The sequence below is a fragment of the Theropithecus gelada genome, chromosome 13, assembly GCF_003255815.1.
Source record: "Theropithecus gelada isolate Dixy chromosome 13, Tgel_1.0, whole genome shotgun sequence".
Lineage (NCBI taxonomy): Eukaryota > Metazoa > Chordata > Mammalia > Primates > Cercopithecidae > Theropithecus > Theropithecus gelada.
Genome location: NC_037681.1, coordinates 40967457 through 40988596, shown reverse-complemented (window position 1 = coordinate 40988596; position 21140 = coordinate 40967457). Strand labels below are relative to the sequence as shown.

At 54.2% G+C, this 21140-nt stretch overlaps 1 protein-coding gene across 1 annotated transcript; it reads right to left on the bottom strand.

Annotated features, from left to right (window-relative positions):
* Positions 1-10903: 10903 nt before the first annotated feature.
* GDF7 (growth differentiation factor 7) lies at positions 10904-15729 on the bottom strand. Its single transcript, XM_025354747.1, has 2 exons — positions 14759-15729; positions 10904-11930 (listed from the first exon to the last, which is right to left on the bottom strand). The coding sequence occupies exons 1-2, from the start codon at positions 15138-15140 to the stop codon at positions 10969-10971; spliced, it is 1344 nt and encodes a 447-aa protein (XP_025210532.1). The 5' UTR covers positions 15141-15729; the 3' UTR covers positions 10904-10968.
* Positions 15730-21140: the final 5411 nt, after the last annotated feature.

The following is a 21140-nucleotide window of genomic DNA, read 5'->3' as shown; positions in this document are numbered from 1 at the left end:
CAGCAAAGAGAGCCACGCAAAGGGCAAATGAGGACCCGATTGACAGAGGAAGTGAAGAGTAGATAGTTGGTAATAAATGAGTAGTTTTAAAAGAATGAAAGCTATAACAGAGACCAGTTTTCAAAGGGCAAAAAAATGCATAAGGCAGTGGATTGAGAAAAAGCAAGCCCACATACTGGGAGTCAGTGCTGTGGCTGCAGTCACATGGCCGGCACCTCTGCAACTCTTCCATAGCCACCTGGTCTCATGCTAGGCATGGGAGCTTCCTGTGGGCTCCCCTGTACAGGAATCACTGTTCCAGCTTTGATAACACCCATCCTCTACCCCACCCCATGAGACATGGCCCAAAATACCAACTGCTCCTGCCTCCCGGAGCAGTCCTTCCCACCCTCCCATGCCCTGCCAGCCTTCATGACCCCTGGCCTGGCCTATGTCTACTGAATGACTTATCATTGCTGCGGGAATTGTGTCTCTGAAGTCTGTTCCTCCCTGCTTCCACCAACACCCCTTCCCTCAGGAGAGTCCTAGAAGATGGCCTTCTGTCTTAGTCATCTCTGTACTGTCAGGGCATATCGAATATGGGTCCTAATGGGAAGTGTCTGAGTAATGAGGGCCCTTCCCTCCTGAATGGCATACCCTGCTATTCAGGGTAGTCTATAAATTTTGTTATCTAAATTAATAAAAAGTTTATACCATGCCTAATAGGCAAGCTATGAAAAAGTGCAATTCTCACATTGGATCAGACTACCAGGAAATCGCATCTCAGGGCCTCTTCATCTTAAAACTGACACATCAGTGGGAGTGCAGACATGGACATTTGCTCTTTCGTCCCTTAAGAGTTTCCCCAGCAGAGCTGTGCACAACTGGGTCAGATAGATTCAAGGATGTCTGAATCCTTGCAGACTGTTTGTGTCTGGCACTGGGGGACTGCAAGGAAGCAAGGCCACTATCCCTTGTGTCCCATTCATCTTGTCTGATACGGCTGCAACTGTTACTTCCATTCTTCTACAATTAGAAAACCTCTGGAGTTTGGGTATTAGCAACTACCAAATATGTAGTTTATTATTCGTTGAGCACTAACCCTGCGCAGCACCCCAAATGGGAATTACAGCAACAATACACACGACTGTGCTCTGGGATAATCGAGCATTTTCATTTTGTGTTGCATTCCTCAAACATTCTGGCAAAGGGGCCTGTGCTGACCTCCCCACACAGGGATAGATTTCCTTGCTGCGTAAGTCTATGGGAAAATTCCTCTTCCCTGGGATGAGAATGTGACCCTGTGACTGGGCGCCCATTACAGTCAGGGGGCGCGGTGCACCTGCAGGGTCTCCCTCCCTCACAGAGGGACTAGAATCCCGCCTCTGCAAATCCACCCAGCTCAGGCTCTGCAGAACATCTGGGCTTCCTCCTACTACTGGCCACTGCAAAGGGCTGCGCACCTGCATGTGATTAGGACTCGGCAAACACCCACAGCCTATAGGGCTGCATGCTGGTGGCACATCGCAGTGGACAAGTTTCTCCCCAGATCATTGTCCCTTCTGAGCAGATAGTCACAGGGTTCCTAGGGCACAAGAACACATGCATCCATGACCATGTTGGGCACCACCATCAATGGAACAGCAGTTGGAGGCATCTCTGCCTTGGCCTGCTTGGAAATGAGCAGGTATCAGAGGCAGATCCAGGACCTGACAGGACCAGGGAAGGAGTGGAGAAGTCAGTCTTAGCCGCCTTCACCATTAGTCATGGACAGGCCTTTTAGATGTGCTCTTATCAGTGTCTGGGAAATTAGATAAAATTTTAAATGCCATCCCCGACTTTCCTTTCTCTCTGTGACTACTACTCTACTGAATGTGTACTCTAACCACAGAATGCTGTGGTAGGTCAAATGGAGACTGAAAAATAAGAAAATGAAAAAAGATGCTTATAAACAAAGCATGACAAGACCTTCCAGTTTTCAATGACACGGTCGTAGAACTTACACATTTATTTTACCTGCCAAATGAGTTAGTTGAAAGGGGAACACAATTTTTCTTCCAAAGAAAGAGATTCCTTTATTTAGTAATATGAAATGGAGTAGTGAAAAGAAAGCAGGCTTTCTTGATCTTTCACCAGAAAGTCACATGACCATAGGAACCTGCATTAACAAACTGTGGGCTATTGGATTCACCATGAACATGGGCTGCTGGATATCCAGCAGGCTCCATATCCCAAAAGAGGTAATCCTGGTAACAAGTCACTAATAAGGCCAAGTCCTTGTCAACTTCCTACAGTTGCTGCTCTGTCATTAGTCTTCTCCCAGAAATATTTAAGTAACACATTAAATAGATTTCTCCTTCATCTGTAGGCAAAAGTCAGGTGCAAGAGCTGGGATAGCAACAGATGCTGTGTGGTTGATCCTGTCCTGCTGCATTCTTCGTGGTGTCACCGAGCACAGGCTTTTGTACTTGTCTCGAAGAGTACTGGGCAAAAAAGGCCCTGTCAGATTTGCTGTAGGACCTTATTGGGTTCTGTGAAGTATGTAATTGGCCTTGCAGAGGAAGCGGCTTCCATGGGACTTTATGCCTTGGGATTTCAGAGACTTAACTGTGCAGCCTCCAGGAGGGGAGGGCTCATGCTTTCTGGAGTGAGACAGGTCCTGCAGCAGCCTGAGATGTATAAACACAGAAAACCTGTCCACTCAAACTGCATTTGGAATGACAGCGCTCACTCTACACATTATCATGCTCACTTCCCAAAGAGAAAATGTTTTCCACTGTATTTTGGCCTCCTTTCCTGAACCCAGGCTTGATGTTTTTTACCTTGCTGTGCAGTGACTTCATGCCATGTGAGGCTGTGTGCAGCAGCATCCTATGCAGTTTCGTACCAGTAACCAAGACCCAGGGTGCGGCCCCCCATGCCAGAAGGCCCCAGCCTTACACCTGATCTGACAACACAGGAGAATGATCGCAGGGAATGATCGGCACAAAGGCAAGTAGAGCCAGGCCTGCTATGTCACTCCCACTGTTAAAATGCAGTCAGTCCTAATGCCTCAATAGCTGGCCGCTATTCTATTAATGAGTTGAGGACTACAGTAACACAGAAAGGCTGAGTAACAAAAGCTAAAAATGTTTTCCTTTAGAGACCAGTCATGAGCGGTTTTATGAATCAAATATTTAATCAACTTAAATGTACAAAATATTAAAATGGTTAATGAAGAGTATACAAGCACGTTTAACAAATATATACTGCTATATAATAAGAAAAATAGAGATTGCTGTTTTACATGTCATTTACATTTCACTATGTACAATCTATTTAAATTTGAGAATACATATACACATAGGTTTCTACCAGCCCTGGGAGGGCTCCCTGCTAGCTGGCCTAGGCATCGGCAACACCTCACGACGTCAGCTTGCATTGCCCAAATAAACACCCAGGCCAGGCAGCAAGGAGACAGCCCAGCCTGCAAGCCTCGGAGTTCTGCTCTGGCTACACCAGCAGGAAGAATGCTGACGAAGGAAATTTCAGTTTGCCTTAAATGAGTTTTTAATGTCCCCCCCCACCCCAATCTCATTACTCCCAAGCCAAGCTAAGAAAAAGTGGGTGTCACTGCAAAGCGAAAGGACTTCTATCCCCTCACCAAAATAATTATTTTTGTCTTTAGCTGCTGAGGAAATGGCGTGTTGAGCCTTGATGGCATTACCAGCACTTTGAGTTTTACCATTTCCTTAAAATCACAGTACTGGAATCAGATGAAATTTGCTTTTTAAGCTGCAGGCCACTCGTCACGTGCAGAATTCTGCTGCCCACCCAAGGCCTACTTAAACAGCATCATTTTGTAAGCTGGTACGGGAACTCTGCAACAACCTTCAGAGAAATGATCTGCTGCTTTATTTGTATGCAAAAAGAAAAAGACTTTGTCCAAACTTTTCAGAACCCCTATTGTCATCTGCTGAAAGAGCAAGTTGTAGTTAGCATGTTAATCCTTGTAAAAAATGCATTAACTTTTCATTTAGGGTGAAATGCTTCTAGCTAAAAGACCGAAAGTGACTCAATTATGATTCTTTGTCAAAGAAAACATAAAAGCTGTTTGCATTACAGTGTAAAGTGAAATACAAAAATAAAATTATTCTAAGGATGCTCATGTTTAATCCATGATTTATCCAAGGCAGAGAATGCCAGAGAATGCCTCTCTTGAGAGTCTCTGTTCCTGGCTTAGAACACGTGAGTATTTCCCCGCCAGAAAACACATTTTATCCTGAGCTTTCTTTCTCACTGAACTGCGTCATCATTTTTTAAACAGAATGCTAGAGGGCTGACTTTGAGTCTGACAGGCCCTGACCCAGGAAATGAGCCCTGCTTGTGGGCATCCCCTTCCTCAAGCCAGCCTACTCACCCCAAGCCCGGCTGCTGCTGCCCCAGGCCAGGGGAGGATGCAGGACACATGTGCATTGTCTGGCCTTGGCAGCCCTCAGTCACTCAGAGATAAAAAGGCGCAAGTAAGGGGAGGCCCTCAGCCCCACCTGGTCACTGCTTTTTGGACTCATTCACCAAAAAATCCAGGCATGGGCTGCCCATGGCCCATGAGAGATCTCCCCAGGATGACCTGTGAGTACTGAAAAACAGAGAAAAGGTGTGTGCAGTTGCACCAGCTCACCAGCTTCAGTGCTGTCCCTTCCCATCTTGCAGCTCAGGAAATGTCCTCGAGGGAAGTTTAGCCCCGTGTACTTCGGATTAGTTCCTGTCTCCTAATTCAGCAGGATGCCTGTGAACTAACCTTACTCGGAAGTCTCGCTTTGGTCAGCCATGGTTCTAGATTCTGGCAGCCAAAGGTCTGGGCAGGAGCTAGATGCAGAACTGGGTGTGGCTGTTGCCACTGCTGGTCAGATGGAGCAGTGCAGGTATTCTGCAGAGAAGACAGCTATGTGCCCACCTCCTGCCAGGCCAAATCTCCAACCCCCACTACGTGGCACTCCTGTTGGCCCACAACACAAAAGGTCATGAAACAGGAATGCAGATGCAAAGCAGCTGGCCACGCCCTGGCAGCTCTGTACCACTCTGCCGGAAGTGGCCTGGGTGTGACAGTCAGAAGCTTCTCCTTGTTTTTCTAGACAGTTTATCTCAGCATCCCCTGACATAGAAAAGGGATTAAAAGTTTCTGTAATACAGCTTCTACCAGGTGGCCCTCTCTGGAGTGAAGCATTTCTAAACTAGCAGAAGGAAGTTCATCTGACAAAAAAAGTGAAACGGTACTTCTTATATCGTCACCGAGCTGTCCTGCCAACAAATTCACCTGACTGTACAGAAACATGTCTCTCCGGAAGTTTCTGTGACCGCTGCAGCCCCCCTGCCATTGTCAGGGAAATGTGTGAGAGAAACCAGCCCTTTCTGTTGTCACAGACACATGCGCACCATGCACAGATGCTAGAAGGGGCCTGCAAGCTCTGCACAGGAGGAGGAAGTGGACCGCCGCACGCTGCTCTGCTGCTCTGCTGCTCTAAGGGCATATTTTTGCTTTTTCAGCAACTGTGAGCATAACTTGAAACTCGGTCTGATTTTTCAGTGACTTCACACCCATTTTTCAATGACCACCCATCCTGGGTTGCTCTGCTGTAATTGCTCCTGCCACTATGAAGCACCAGCCCAAACTTTGCCCAGCCAAAGGCCTGTCGCCAAGTTGCAGGCCACAAGCCAAGCTCTGGTTAAGGTGGGTACCTGCAGGTGATGGGCAGACAGCACCCATGAATGATGATCAGAGCTCATGTGGCAACTTCTGGGCCCTCAGTCACCCCTGTGATTCACTAGGCCAACTCTCAACCCTCTCCCTGCAGTCTGTGTCCACCAGGTGTCTCCTCAGGCTAGGACGGTGGCCCTCCTGAAAAAAAAAAAAATAGGCTTCTTTCACTACAGCCTCACTCTGAGTTACTATTTGTGATGTACTAAGCTGTGCACACAGATTAAAGCCCATAAAAGCACAGAGGGAGGAAGACAGCTCTGCTCCAGTCTATATGGTCAGGAGGTTCCAGGTACAAGATGCCAGGCTGTCTGAAAACTTAGAAATAAACATCTTTTTCGGTCCTCCCTTCTGGTGCTTCTTTATGTTAATCTCTCCCACCATTTTCCAGATCATAAAAAGGAAGAGAGAGATAAGCTTGTCTGATGCTACCCCAGGGTCACTCTCCTGGGAAGCTGCAAGGGGACCTAAGAGCCAGACATGGGCATGGTGGTGAGGAGGGGGTGGGGACCCAAGGAGTCCATTCTGGGACAGTCCTGCCTGCCTCGTCCAGGGCTTCTGGGACAGTCCCAGGTCCCTGTCTGGGTGACCAACCAGGCAGAGCCTTGCCTTTCCTCTTCTGCCTGCAGAGGCCCCGGCAGCAGGTAGAGCCCTTCCCAGCACTAGCTCTCTCAGAGTCTCAGCTTGAGTGTGGCTGTACGCACCCCACTGAGCACAGGAGGAACTGCAGCTGGGTGGGCAGTGCCCTCAGCCAGCTCCTGGCTCTGGGTAGCTGAACCCCACCCTCAAGGTGCGGGCCTTCCCCGCACCTGCCTCAGCCCAGGGGAATTCAAAGCACATCCATGAGGCACCTACTGAGGATAGGAGTAAAATGGACACACACACACACATGCACACGCACAGGCAAGAGCTGCGAAACCTGTAAGACATGGCTCTGGGACTGGGATTGGGAGAGGACCTTCTCCAGGAGCCGTCACATTTGCTCTGCCTTCAAGCTGTCTGAGTGGGTTTTAGGGCAAGGTAAAATCCTAGAACCTTGGAACTGGAGAGGGCATCATTTTACAGGACAGAAGATGAAGCTCCAGCAGGGAGGTGACTGCCCATAACTAGCCTCAGACCTCTCTCAGGAGACGCCCTGTGGTGCCCTGGCCCAAGTGGCCTCCCCTGAGGCGGGCGCAGGCCATGCTGTGGGAGCAGCTGCCTCTGGGCACTCGGAAGCCCACAGTGGGCTCTGACTCTGGTGCAGCTCAGATGTACCGTCCCCCAGAGGGATCTAGTTACTTTCCACTCGCCCAAAGTTTGGCTGTTGGGTTCACTCGGCGGCAGCTTCTCTTCTCTTCCCTTCCCAATCCAGACACTTTCTGAGGGGCAAGCGCAGGCCCAAGCTCCCTCTGCTAGACTGCCGCTTTCAGAGCCTTGCTCCCTCCGGCTCACTGCGCGATCTGACTCAGGCCTCTTGGCCTATGGCCCACTGAGGGCCAGGGGGAGGTCTGTCTCCCTGAGATGACAGGTTCTCATGAGAATCAGCGAGGCCCAGTGATGCTGTGCACCCAGAGGCAGCCGCAGGACACTCTCTTCCTGCCACTGGATTTCCTGGAGACCAGATTCAAGCACAGGAAGAGCCTGACTTTATCTCTGCACTAGCTGCTTTTGGAAAGAACGTCATTTTTCTCCCTGCTCTAAGAAGAAAATCAGTCTACAAATCCTAGTTGTTTTCTGCTGTGGGTTTAAATGAAATTGACGACAGCATATACAATGTGTAGGGACTGAATTACACTCCGTCCTGTTCCATCCACGGGATTATCGGTATTCTCTTCAGTACCCGAGGTGAGGCGCCCACTCCTGCCGACATCATGAGAGCTGCCAGGGAGAAGAGACTGCCCTGGGCTTCGTGGAGTCTGGATTCTCCTATCACAAAATCCACACCTCATATTGTTGCCAGGAGGGTACGGTGAAGGGGAGCATGGATACAATGACTTAGCACAGCTCCAGCCTGACTTCCCCAAGCTAAGACGGCAAAGCCTGCCACCTTCTCTGGAAGACCCAGCGCAGCTGCTTGGAAAGTCAGGATTCAACAAGGCAAGTGTGTTTGGGCATCAGTGGAAATGCCCGCCTGCCAGTGTGGGTGATCCTCCTTAACACGAAAGCCTTGGCTTCAAGCAGCAGTGACCAGACTATCTTCGTGTTTGACAGACCCAGCACCAGTCCCCCTTGGGCCCCAGCTGGCCTGCCCCGAGCTCCCTAAGGGATACCAAATCCTACTCACCACCTGGAAATCATGGTTCAAATGATGTCAACTAGTAGTGCACAATTCTCCCAACGAAATGGAAAATTCTGTTTACTTTAGGAGGGAGACTTTGGTGAGCTCAGACTGGGGTTGAGGGGACAGCCTTTACTCACAGTCTTGACATGCTTTCTCTCTGCCTGTCAGTTCTCCCATCCATAGTGACTGGAGATTCCAGCTGGGGGTTGCAACAGAGAAGCTGAGTTCACGCCAGTCACCCAGGCCTGTCCCCCACTACCTAGAAGAGAGCTCAGGGTGCTACTACCAACTGTGTTGGCAGAACGCTTTTCTCCACATCTTGGCAATGCTAGTTAAACCACATCTTAGCAGCAAAAAGCCGTCTGTCCCACATGTGTTGGCCCTTTGTTGTCATTTTTACAAAGTGAAATGGATCCTCTGCATTCACCTAGTGAATGGACTGAGATGCCAGAGGGTTGGGCAGAGTGGCCCCTGGGGGCTTCACCTGCTCCAGAGAAATCTGGGAAGCATTCCTTTTATCCAGTAAACAAAGAGCACACTGAGGGTATGGGGCCATGGAAGGAACGGTCATTGTCCAAGGACAACACCCCTCCCCCTGGTGCCACCTGAACTCAGGATGCAGGAAGGTACCTACTTCCCACACCACTCACAACACATCTCGTTAGAAGGAGGTCATCAGAAGGAATGAGGGGAAATTGACAGTTCTTTTCCCTACCATAAAAAAGCCAGGCTAAAGACATTTCTGCCCAAAAAATTGTTTTTCCTAGTCACTAAAAAACTATCAAAATGTTTGCTTTTATTCAAAGATATTAAATACCCTAGACTTTCTTCAAAATAACATTTAACTGCACTTTGTCATTAACTTCCTTTCTAAACCTTCTAATACTACAACTTTTAACACTTTAGTGCTATATTTTTATATAATTCTTCATTATGACAAGCTTCGTTTAGAAAACGAGAGTGAGGCGTCTCTGGCAAAATCCACAAATTTAGGGACAATCTTTGCCCAGTCACTAAAATAAGGTGGAATTGTACCAGCGCAGCCACTTTGGGATATTTTTCAAATTTTTAACCTGAAGACACTGTTCATTTTCTGGTTATTTATAGCTACTCATACAGCCACAGAATATAAATTCACATAGTAGGAAGGGGGACATCTTAATTTTAAGAGTAACACGTGCTTTTTTTTTCTTTTGGGAGAATTTTACAGGATGAAAACCAATTGCTTCAGGTGGGGCCCATAAGTAAATTAGCTGTATCTAAATCCTATGTCTGTCTTCTCTCTCTCAAGAGTGTAATCACTGAGAATCAAAATGTGTATGAATTGTCCTGCATCCAACACAGGGTGGAATTAATGCTCCCCAGGACTCTGAAGGGGAAAGTCCTGCACATCACACAGATGCACTGGGAGGGCTGCGGGGCTATTCTAAGAAGCCCTCACCCCAGACAGGTGGAGTCCAACTAGTTTCCCTCTCCCAGCCTACTGACAAAAAGCCACAAAGGATTCCCAGGCATAAACAAATCAAACCAAACAGTGAAGGCTGAATGTTCGAACTCACTTTTACATGCCTAGAAAATCCTCCCATCGATAAGACTCTTCGGGGCAAAATCTGGCAACTGGGGGATAGGCTTCCACCTCTGCTCCCCTACACCAAGGCCCTGCCCTTCCAAGGGCACAGCAGCCAAGCCAAGGAGCTGATGAGGGGAAGGGGCAGACCTTCCCCCTGCTCTAAAGATCTGGGTTGTGAGCTGAAGTCTGACAAAAGCACTTTTGTGTGGCTTCACTTCCCGTTACTATCGCACTGCCAAAAACTACAGCAACAACATAGCGAATGCAGGTAAAAAGCAGAGGCCGACTTACTTGATAACTAGCACAAGCCCGGGTCGGCCCCTGGGAGCTTGCACCTACGTGGCAGAGTCCTCGGCTGGAGTGGGACCCAGGACACCTCCCTGCCTCTCAAGCCCTGAGAGCCTCTTCCCCGGCTTCTTAGGAAAACCTCCTGGCAGGTCTCTAGGAAAAGCAGTAGCTCCCCTCCCCCATCCCCACCTTCCCCATTCCCAGCCATTGCACTAACTTCCTCCTAAGCCACCCAAAGCATGGGTACCATCTCCCCCTGACCAGCTGGGGAGCTTCTGAACTTGGCAGATCCTATCCCACCCCAATATCCTGTTAGATCAGACTCAGCCGTTTCAACCCCTCCCCCATTTCACTTCCCCACAAAAAGAAAAATATCCTTTCCACTTTCCAGAACATTTCCAATTGGAATAAAAAAAAAAAAAAAAAAAAAAAGGCGGGGGGGGCGGGGCGGTACCGACCTTTGCACAAATCTGGGAAGCTCCACAACACCTTCTTTCAGACAAAACTTCCCTTTCAAAAATGAAGCAGGGGCACGTTAAATTTTAAAAGTTAAAAAAGAAAAAAAAAAGATGCTTTTTGCAACAGTTCCAGAGCAAACGGCCCCATGCAACACAAACCCTCGGAAAGGGCATTACAGCCTTGCAGTGGATCACGGAGTGCACCACGCAGCGCTCAGCCACCCAGGGAAGCGATGCCCCCACGTCGGGCCGGAGACAAGAAGGGGTGAGATAAAACATGCTCGAGTACCCCTTTGGTTCTCCCATTCTGGAGCTTCCAATTTCCTAACCTGTTTCTACCTGATTTTCGTGCCTGTTACTGCAACGTAAGCACAAACACCTTCCTCTCCCCAAATGGAGGCAGTGGGCGCCACGGTTATCTGTTTGCAAAATACACAAGGCTCTGACATTCGGTACCGGCAGGGCATCTCTTCTCAAGGCTTTCACATGCTGTCCCCAGTAAATGTGTGTGTGACTGCACGAGTGTGTGTCAGTGTGAACGTGTGCTCTCCCTCCTCCGAGAGGGCGCTGGGTCACATCGGACTTGCACCCACGCTCGGTGACAGGCTGGCCCTCTGCTGCTCATCAGCTGGGGGTCCTCGGCCGCGCGGCTGCCCCGTCCCCGGCCCGCGCGCTACCTGCAGCCGCAGGCCTCCACCACCATGTCCTCGTATTGCTTGTAGACAACATTGTTGGCGGCGTCGATGTAGAGGATGCTGATGGGGCTGAGGCGCGCGGGCACACAGCAGGAGGCCGGCGCCGCGTCTGGCGCCATGGAGTTGAGCAGCGTCTGAATGATTGCGTGGTTGGTGGGCTCGAGGTGCGAGCGCAGAGGGAAGTCGCAAACGCCCTCGCAGTGGTACGCTTCGTAGTCTAGCGGCGCAATGATCCAGTCGTCCCAGCCGAGCTCCTTGAAGTCCACGTGCAGCGGCTTACGGCTGCAGCGGCTCCGGCCCCTGCGTCCGTGGCCCCGGCCCGCGCCCCCGCCGCTGCCTTGCGCTGTCCGCGTGCCGGCCAAAGCCGTCCTCCTCCGTCTGCGGCCCGCAGTGACTGCCCTTGGCGACCCGGTGCCGGTTCCTGGGTCTGGCGGCGGCTGTGCCGCCAGAGCGGCCCCGAGTGCGCGGGCCTGGGCGCGCATCTCCCGGAACAAGCTCTCCTTCCTCTGCGTGCGGGAGGAGACGACTAGCAGCGCGCGCTCCTCTGGCGCAGAGCCCCCTCCGCCCGGCCAGCCGAAGCCCAAACGCCGCAGTGCCAAAGGGCTCCGCACAGGGCCTGTCACTGCGCGAAGCAAGAGGCAGAACGCGCGGGGGGGGCGCGGTTCACGACGGTGGCGCCTCATGGCGTCCGCCACGTCGAACACCTCCCATCGCTGACCGACCAGGGGCTCAGCTGCCCGCGAGTACAGCAGGCGTGGCGCTCGGGCGGCGCCTGGGCACGTGGACAGCAGCAGCAGCGGCGGGGAAGTCGAGCTGCCTGGACCCGGCTCTGGAGATCCCCGGCGCAGCACGCGCAGCTCTGCACCCACCACCTCGTCTGCGTCGTTAAGGCTGGACACGTCGAACAGGAAGCTCTGGCCTGTTTCGGCTGCAGATTCGTCTGCGAGGGACCGGCAGGGACAGAGAGAAAGAGCTGAGTAAGAGCGAATACTGCACACTGTCGGCGCGGGGCCTCCTAACAGCAAATGGCCCAGCTGCCCTCGATATGGGAGCGAGGCCTGTTGGAGCCAGCGCCCAACCCCGCGTCTCTGCCCCAGCCTGAACGCTGCCAGCCTGGCCCAGAGCAGCAGACGCCTTCGCCCAGGCTATCGGAACCGGGCTTTGGTTTAGGAAGCCAAAAGTCCCGTCACCCCAACAACCCACATCACTGCATATCCCTGAGCCGCGGGACCAGGAGCGCACCCCTACACCCAAGACCAGGACTGAAGGTGGCTACAGTTCCGCGGCCTGACCCAGAGCCATGGATTTGCGGGGCCAGAATCCGAGATCAGAGTTCCGGTGGTGAAAAGAAGTCGTGCGCCCACTCCTGAGGTCCTGGGCCTTAAGGAGACTTATCGTTATTGCCCTGCTGATCCCCCAGGAGAGCCGAAAGTCCCAGCTGTGCGAAAACGGAAAATTCTTGTCTCCTGAAAACTCTTCCGCTACCACTGTTCCCCCAACCCAGCCTGGACATCACCGCTGGCCTCGGTCTCCCATGCAGGCTGGAGATCGGCGATTCGTCCAGGAGAATTCGTCTGCACGGCCACAAAAACCCTCTAGTCCAACCTCGCTCTGCCGAAGGGGAACCGAGGCCTAGGTAGGGGCCAGACTCGCCCAAGGTCTCAGGTCTTACAGCAATGGGAGCTGCTGCTCGCGACCGCAATCCCAAACGCACCTCCTCTCGGTGCTCCCGCGGCCTCCGAAAGAGGGGCAAAGGCGGCAAAGGAACCTCCCGGCGGGGTGCGGGGCATCCCCGAATGACCTTGCTGCAGTGAGGGCAGCGTCCCGAATGAGGTCTCGCTTCCAGGAGCCGCCTGTCTGTCCCTTCGCGAGCTCATTCTTCCCTCCGTAGTGACTTATCTCGGGCTTAGGGGTTTTATTTCCAATGTGGACACTCCTTTTTTTTTCCTTTTTGGGCTCAGAAAAAAAAAAAAATTTAAAATTCCACCACGCAGCAGATAAGGAGCTCCCTTTGAAGGAGGTCATATGGTTTCGTTTTGCCCCTAAACTCGGAGAGACTGTGCAGACTCCCCCCACCACTGGGGATTTGCTCACCAGCCACGAATGTCAGGCCCTGAGGTCTTGGTTCTGTCCCTGTCAATGGCTTCTGAGGACCTCAAGCATCCCTGCTCCAAGTTGAGACTCAGGGTGGAGAGGGAAGCTGGAGAAGCACACTTGGGGCCACACAAGGAGCACTTTCTCTGAGATTCCCTGCAGATCCTCTGCCTCTCCCTGTTCACCAGCCCTGCCACTCCATTTCCCCCAAGAGGGAGGAGGGAGAGGAGGCCTCTCAGGCTCAACCAGCCAAGCTGAGCTCCCCAGAAAGGATTTATCTCCTATCTGAGACCATGCTAGAACTAGCTCAACCTTAAGAAGACTCTGGTGCCTGTGCCCGCTTAGAGCCCAGCACTCTCCCTTCTGCAGCCTGGGAGCCTACAGGGCACCTTTCAGTCTAGAGTATTCCCTGTCCCTGTGCACCAGAACTAGGGCTTCCTGTAAGTATCCCAGCATCCAGCCCAGGGACCACCTCAGGCCGTCAGAGAAGCCTTGATAGTTCTAACCGAACCATAGGGCCATTTGGAGATTGAGTACCAGGATGTCCAGGTACCCAAAATAAAGCAGTCTGTGCTAGGCACTGGGCATGTGCTGGCGGGGATGGATGACCTGGTCACTGCAAGGCCTCTGCCTGCCTTCCCAGGCTAGGATCTGAGGTGTACTGACTCAGTGGCTCCCAAGCAGGGAGCCTCAGCCCCACCCGCTCACTTCCCAACCCTATTCGCCTTTCTTTCCCTCCTGCCCTCCATGCTGGGTCTCTGGCTGGATAGAATTAAAGCCGAAATTACTTGCATTTCCGCCTGAAATTAGTTAAATTTTCTCTATCTGTCTGCTTTAGTGATTTCAATGGAGATTAATAAAATCCAGATGACATACAGCAGCCACACCACAGCCTCACCTACATCCTACCTTTGGAAGGCCCAGGGCAGAACAAGGTGGGGTGCTTGTCTAAGAGAGGCCTGCATTCCTGCAGGGTCCCCAGCAGGCCTCTCCTCCCCGCACCACCAGAATCCTTGACCTCTGGTTCTCCCAGGGGCCCAGCACCAGACACAGACACCCATAGCTACACACGTCACACACATACAAGCCATGACCACCCAAACCAACCTGCTGAGCAGGGCACTCCTCATACCTGGTGATGCCACCAGCCTCTCCAGGGCGATTTACTTTAGTCTGATACCTGCCTCTGCCCTAGTTTTCCCTGGGCTTCCCCCAATTTGTGTGGCCTCCAGGAGGCTGGAAGCTGCAGAAATTGCTGCAAGGAAGCAGCCATCACCCTCACCACTGTGCAGTCTCCTCTCGGTGTGACTCCAGGGAACACAACTCTTGCCCTCCTTTCTTCTCCGAGGGCTCTAAGCCCGAGGCCACTCCAGACCCTTCCCCAAGAAGCGAATCTTAGCCTCTGCCTGCCGCCTCGAGAGTGACCCGCCGGCTTGCAAGGCCAGGGCGACCTGGGAGAGGGACCAGTCAGCCCTCCGGGACCGGGCCCCGGGAGCTGCCGCGACTCTCGCCACAGTCCAGGTGCAGCGGGCTGGAAAGTGTTGGCCTCAGCGAAGTTTCTATCACCTGAGGGTGGGCCGCGGCCCCAAATGTAACGGAGCGGCGGCATGGCTGCGGGGCTGGTCTCAGCCCAGGACCTGACTGGATGGGCGGGCACATAAGAGGTGTAAGTACCTTGGGTCGCCTGGTCTGTGAAGCCGGTGATCGTGTCCGCGCGACCATGGCCCGAGGCGGAGACAGCGGCTGCCCCGGCCGGAGCCCTCCCGGCCAGGCTCCAGTAAAGCGACATCATGAAGTGGTGCGGCACCACCGAGCCGTTCCTGAAGCCGGAGCCCGCGGCGCGGCGCGGGGCGCGGGCCCGGGAAACCGCGGCGGCCGGGACAGCCGCGGCGCCCGCAGCCTCGGCAAGAGTCCGCCCGCCGCCGCCGCCGCCCCCCGGGCTCCGGACCGGCCCAGCCCCCGCCGCTCGTAGCACGGCGGCCGCTTCCAGCCCGTCGCGGGGGCGGCAGGCACTCAGCAGCCAGAGGCACAGCGCGGCGGCGGCACTCAGGTCCATGGGCTCCGTGGGCCGGGAGGGCGGGCGGCGCGGGCTCCGTGGCTCCGGGAAGTCCCCCGGCGCCTTTTGAACATAGTGTTTAATAATGGGGGAAGTGTGCGCGGCCAGCCGCGGCCCCCCCTCCTGGCCCACCCCACCCCCGCCCAACGCCCGGAGCAGCGCCCCCTGCTGAAAGCTCCGGCGACCGCGATGCGCCCCCCACCAGGGCCTAGAGTGGAGACCAGGGCCGGAGCCTCCCCCCACTACCGCAGCGCTTCGCCCCCACCCTCGCCAAGCGAGTGTCACCGGCCCCAGCCTCCCGACACGCCCCGGTGCCCCGCCTCCCCTCCCCGCGGCAGGGCGACCCCCCTCCACCCGCGCGGGGCCCAAGACCAACGCGCACTCCTTGGTTCCAGGCTTGGGGCACCGCGCGTACCCGCCTAGCTTCTTCCCTACTCCCCCACAGAGAAACACCCGCCCCTCCCCGCTCTGGTTCCCAGTGTCAGGGACGGGGCGGCAGAGGTGGGACCGCAGAAGGACTCGCCCTCCAGACCGCTTCGCGCCGCGTCCCGGTGGCCGCGCAAGAGGCCACAGGATGCGCCCGGCGGCCGCAAAGGCGCGTTTCGGATCGCGGGTCGGCGGTTCCCCACTTAGCCACAGCCACCAAAGGATCGCAGCGGGCGGCCAGAGCAGGGGAGGGGGCCGATAGGGGAGGAAGGGGGGGCGAGGGGCTGAAAGGGCAGGCCGGAAAGAGACGGCTGGACGCGGACGGCCCGTCGGAAAAGCAAGGTTTGGGCGCGGAAGTTGCGCTTCAGCGGGAGCCAAGCTCTAGAAGGAGCTCGGAATGGGGACGGCACTCCCGGGTGATATGGGATCTCGCGCGGGAGTGCGCTGAGAGTTTGGCTGTGCGTCCAACTGGCGACCTTCCGCCCGCCTTCGGGGTGAGGGCAGCAGCTAACGGAAACCAGCTACCGGCTTTGTCCGTGAGCGGCCAGGATCCCGGAGAGCGGACGGCGCAGAGCCCCGGGATGGTGCCTCCGAGCTTCTTCCCTCGCCGCGGTGATGGCGTGGGGCCCGGGGTGGATGGCTGGGACGCCCGGCAGCTGCGAGGCCCCGGGGCGCACTCGCGCGGGCGGCAGAGCACTTTGCTCCGCGGCTGGCAGGACAGGTTGCGGAGGCCAAGTCTCAGGGGAACGCGCCGGAAGGGAGGGTTATCGGCTCTGCTCCGCCGGCAGCCTGGACATCCCCCTAGATCGGAAACTTTCAGCAGATCGAAGGCCTGGGCCAAACGAACTGCCGGAGAAGGACAGGCGGGTCCTTTTCCTTTAAAATTGCATTTGCTGCAGAACTCAAAATCTAGACCGGGTGGGCACGTCGTGATCACCTTGAGCGGGTGATCAGCTTCAAAGCAAGGTCGCTCGCCGAATCCAAAGCCGCGTGGGTCCCGACGCCCGCCTGGCTGCGCTGCGCTGGGACCCACAGAGAGGCCCGGCCTATGGAGTTACTGGGCCGACTCCGGCCCAGGCTCCCCAGTTCCCCTACTCCGCTGCTTCGTCCCAAACGAACTCCTCGGCCATCGCCCTCTCGGCCACCGCGGAGACGCGGCGCCTGCTCAGCTTGGGGCTTTGAGCCGCATAACACTAGAGAACGTTTGCAGGTGGGAGAGAGAGGCCTAGTGAGGTTCAGTCCTCGCAGACCCCAAGGTCGATGGATGCCAAGGAGAAAGGCCTGACATTGCCGGGAAGGGCAGACCCCCAGGCCAGGGTCAGCGCTGCCGGCGCTGAGGGACTTCTCGTAGCAAGAACCTGGGGGATCTGGGATAACCGAGCTTGGATAGTCCACCCTGCCTTCGGGACTGGGGTTGGAGAGTCGGTGACAAACACCGCCGCCCCCACCCTGCCAGCCCCCCGTCTCTCCCTGACGCGATGCTGGGTCCTACTATGTTACTTGGCTTCTTTCCCCCTACAGCCATGCGCCCTCTGCTAAGATTTGTGCAAAGGCGCGGGGAGTCCTGGGTGACAGCAAGTCGCTTGCCTTGTCTTGGCTTCAGTTTACCCGGCTGTGTAGAGCAGAGAGCGGAGGGGTCCTAGCACATTCTTGGCACAGCCAGTTACAAATAAACGTTTGTTGATTACGTGACACCCCTGCCACGTTGGGGCTTAGGAATGAGGGATGGGTTGGAATCCCTGCACCTTGCTGTCCTTGTGGGAGTAGGCCACTTAGCTTCTTGGAGACCGAATTTCCTCATCTATAAAATGAGCGGATTCTCAACTCATCCTGTGTGTGGTTGGCATAACAGGCCGGCACAGAGGAGGTGACGTAGTCTTGCCCCCCAACCTCCAGTGTGTTCCCAGTGCCAGGGGTGATCATGGCAGAGAGAGAAGCAGCTTCTATGCACCTGGAGGGCTTTGGAGGACACAACCGGGGTGGGCTGATGCTGCTGGAGCCACTGTCCTCCCGCTGCGTGTGTTCCAACCCGGAACCCGTGTTCCCACCTGTGCTTCTTGTTCTGTATAGTGAAGGCATAGTCATTCATTTATTTAGCCGTCCCTCCATTCATTTCTTCTTTGATGTAAATGCTCACGGCCAGGTAGCCTTCGGTACATTGTGTATTGAGCAATGCGCAGGGCAAGCACATGGAACTTTAGGATGGATGCAGGAGACAGCCAACAGGAAGCGCATAAATGCCCAGTGTGCTGTCCAGTGGTTCCGAGTAAAGTGATGGGCTGGGGATCTCTGTGATCAGCGGAGGACACATTGGAGCAGGGCCCAGAAGGAGGAGGCAGAGAGGATGCGTGGGCCATGCCTGTCTCCCTTGCTCCCAGTAAATAATGATAGTGCCCATTCGTTATCTCTTGAATGCCAGGCACCTTGCCTGCTGCTCCACACACCTCATGCCATTTCATTCTCACAACTACTCTATGCTGTGAGATGGGTATTCTTCCCATTCTATAGAAAAGGAAAGTTGAACTAAAGAATTCAACACCTTGTGTAGTGGCACCTGGGGAGTGGCAGAGCCTGGAGTCATCATCTGTCCTTGCTCAACCCTTGGCTTGGGGCTGGGGGATGGGAATGTGAGGGGCTTTGTTCTGCCGCCCTGCTCCCCAGACCCCGTGGAGAGGCAGAGTATGCCTGCCTTTCCTCTCTGGCTTTCTAGAAAATTCTTGGCAAAGAAAGGACCTCTCCAGTCCAGGTGAAGACTATGAAAGTGTTACCCAGGGGCCTCTTGCCTGCCACTGCTTGCAACTGGAAACGGAAAACACTTGCCATGGAAAATAGTCCGTCACACCAGCAGCAGGACCTGCCCATGACCCAGGTCTCCAGGTGCCCGCCCAGTTGGGACTTCCTCTTGGGGGATGCGAGGGATCTTAGGTCGATGGGCTGGGCATGAGAGAGCTAGTGCACACAGCCTGGAGCCCTTGAAGCTGTGCGCCACATGCTAACTGCACTAAGAGCCTTAAGAATGAAAACCTCCTTCCTCTGTGTTGCCCCAGCCATCGCTGGAGAGCAGATGAGACCCAGAGGCAGATGTCAGGAGCAAAGGTCAGAGGAGGTTGGGAGAAAACTGGGGTCTGAAAGCCCTAACTTTAGTTCTTCATCCATCTGATCACCCCCAAACCCCAGACCTCCAGGCTCCAGGTGAGTCCTCCTCAGAGAGAGAAGGTGAGATTGACTCCAACAGAGGAAGGAGGGAAAAAGCAGCCTGCTTGGGGCGATGTTTCACAACTTGGGGGGTAAGGAGGGGCAGTTCCCACATCCCCACCCCAGTTCCCACATCCTTATCCCAGAGCACTTTGCTGCTCTTCCGCCCCTTGCAGAAGCTGTTCTTACTTTCTCTCAGCACCACATCCCTGACTCAGTCATAGAACCCAAGGAGCTGAAAATAACTTTTGGGTTATTATTTAAGCCAACTTGCCATACATGCCTGAATCATAACAAACTGCTTCCTGGGCTGCGCTTGCATGCCTGCAGAGGTGGGGAACTCCCTATCCAAGGCAGCCTCTGATAGCTGTGAATGGGAGGAAGTTTGTTTTGTTTTGTTTTGTTTTAAGAGATAGGGTCTCCCTCTGTGGCCCAGACCGAAGTGCAGTGGCAGAATCATGGCTTACGGTAACTCAAATTCCTGGGCTCAAGTGATCTTCCTACCTCAGCCTCCCTAGTAGCTGGGACTACAAGCACATGCCACCACACCCAGCAAATTTTACAAAATATTTTGTAGAGATGGGGTCTTGCTGTGTTGGCAAGGTGGCCTCAAAGGATCCTCTTGAGCCCAGACTTGGTCTCCCAAAGTTCTGGGATTGTATTTGTGCTTTCCTGCACCTGGTTGTGAGGAAGTCCTCTCTGCTACTCCTAGGAGAGCCACATCTCTCGAAGGTACCTTTGCTGTGGGGAGTTTGCCTGTCATCTGGGAACACTGATACCACTTAGGGAGTTAGTCTTGGATCCCCCAGCTAGAGCCACGTTGAGGTGACTGTTAGGCATGGGAACTTGGGCAAGCCCCAGCTGTCACCTACTCAGCCTTGCCCAGGGTCTCCTGCCACACCGAGACACCTGGCCCCATGTCTGATGACAAGACAACTGAAAGATCCCTTAGAGGTGACCTACTTTACATTGTCCACATGCAGAAGCCAAGTCCCCAACAAGGGGGCGTGATCAGTAGCCTTCATTTGGCATCACAGCCATCTGCTATCCTGTGATCAGGGGCCTTTGTTCCCCATTGCAGCCCAGAGGGTCTTGACTCACCTCTGCTTAGGGCACCCTGTGGGTGCAGCATGATGAGGGTCAGCCTCTCCCCTGCCCTCTCCTCTGCTGGGGATGCTGGGTGCACTCATTTGGAACATAAAACTGATCATCCTGGAAGTCAAGAGATCTCAATTCAAATCGTGCCTATAACCTTGGACTGCAAGTTCCTCGCCCTTCCTGGCTTTGGCCCCAGATGTGCAGTGAGGCTGACAATCAGACGTCCACTGGATTTGCAGTGAAAGACAGGGAGAGTGTGAGATGGGTCCACTGCCTGGGACCCAGCCAGGAGCCTGTCCTCCGTCTGGACCCACCATAGCCTCTGGGCCTTTTGACTCACGGCTGGAGAAAGGGTTGGAGGTGAGGAGATAGGGCCCTGGGTTAGGTCTCCCAGGGAAGGCAAAGGACAGAAGTTGATGACAACAGCCTGCAGAGCCATCTACCCTCTCTGGGTCTGGTGATGCTGGACTCCTCTCAGTCCAGAGATCTGCTGCAAATGTCTCCCATAGAAAGACCTGGGACAGCGAGGTGGGAAGATTCCAACAGGCTCTGGCTCAGCCCCGTAGGATGCCCAGGGCTGGGCTTCCTGAAGCTAGAGGAATTTCCCAGGCTCGATTGGTGCTACCCGGCCCCAGGTTACTCAGAGCAACAGCTCTGGCATCCACACTGGGGTCAGCCACAGCTCTGGCCCCAGGCCGCTGGGCGTGGCCTGCCCCTGTGCCCCAGGCCACTGGGAGGGGGAGGAGAGGCAACAGAGAAGAAGGGAGAAAGGTAGCTTCTTTCCCAGAAGCCTTCCAAAAGGGACATCTCAGAGCCCTTTGGGTTTGGGACAAATCAGGGAGGACTGGTGGACATTGCCATCTGCTGGTCACTTGTTGTAACAGCAGTGCAGTGTTGAGGAACTTCCTACCTACTGCGAGGGGAGGCTCAGGAACCAGTGCTCTGGGCCTCTGCAGGTGAACAAGCTCTCCTGGGGCTGTAAGGTGTCCTGGGGGCAAGGACCATACGCTTCCATTGACTCAGGAAAAAGACTACAGTATAGGGTCATGGTAAAGACCTGGCTTCCAATCCACTTTTGCTGTGTTCGAGCTTTGCGACCCTAATTAATCTCTGTCATCTTCTGTCTCCTTGTCTTTAAACAGGGACAGAGTTGCCTACTTATAAGGGGTGTGCCAAAGAGTAGATTAAATCAAGTAGGGAAAGTCCTTACCCCAGTGCTGCCTCAGTAAAAAAAAAAAAAAATGGCATTTTGTGCTATCTGGGTAAGTCCTGGTTTAACCA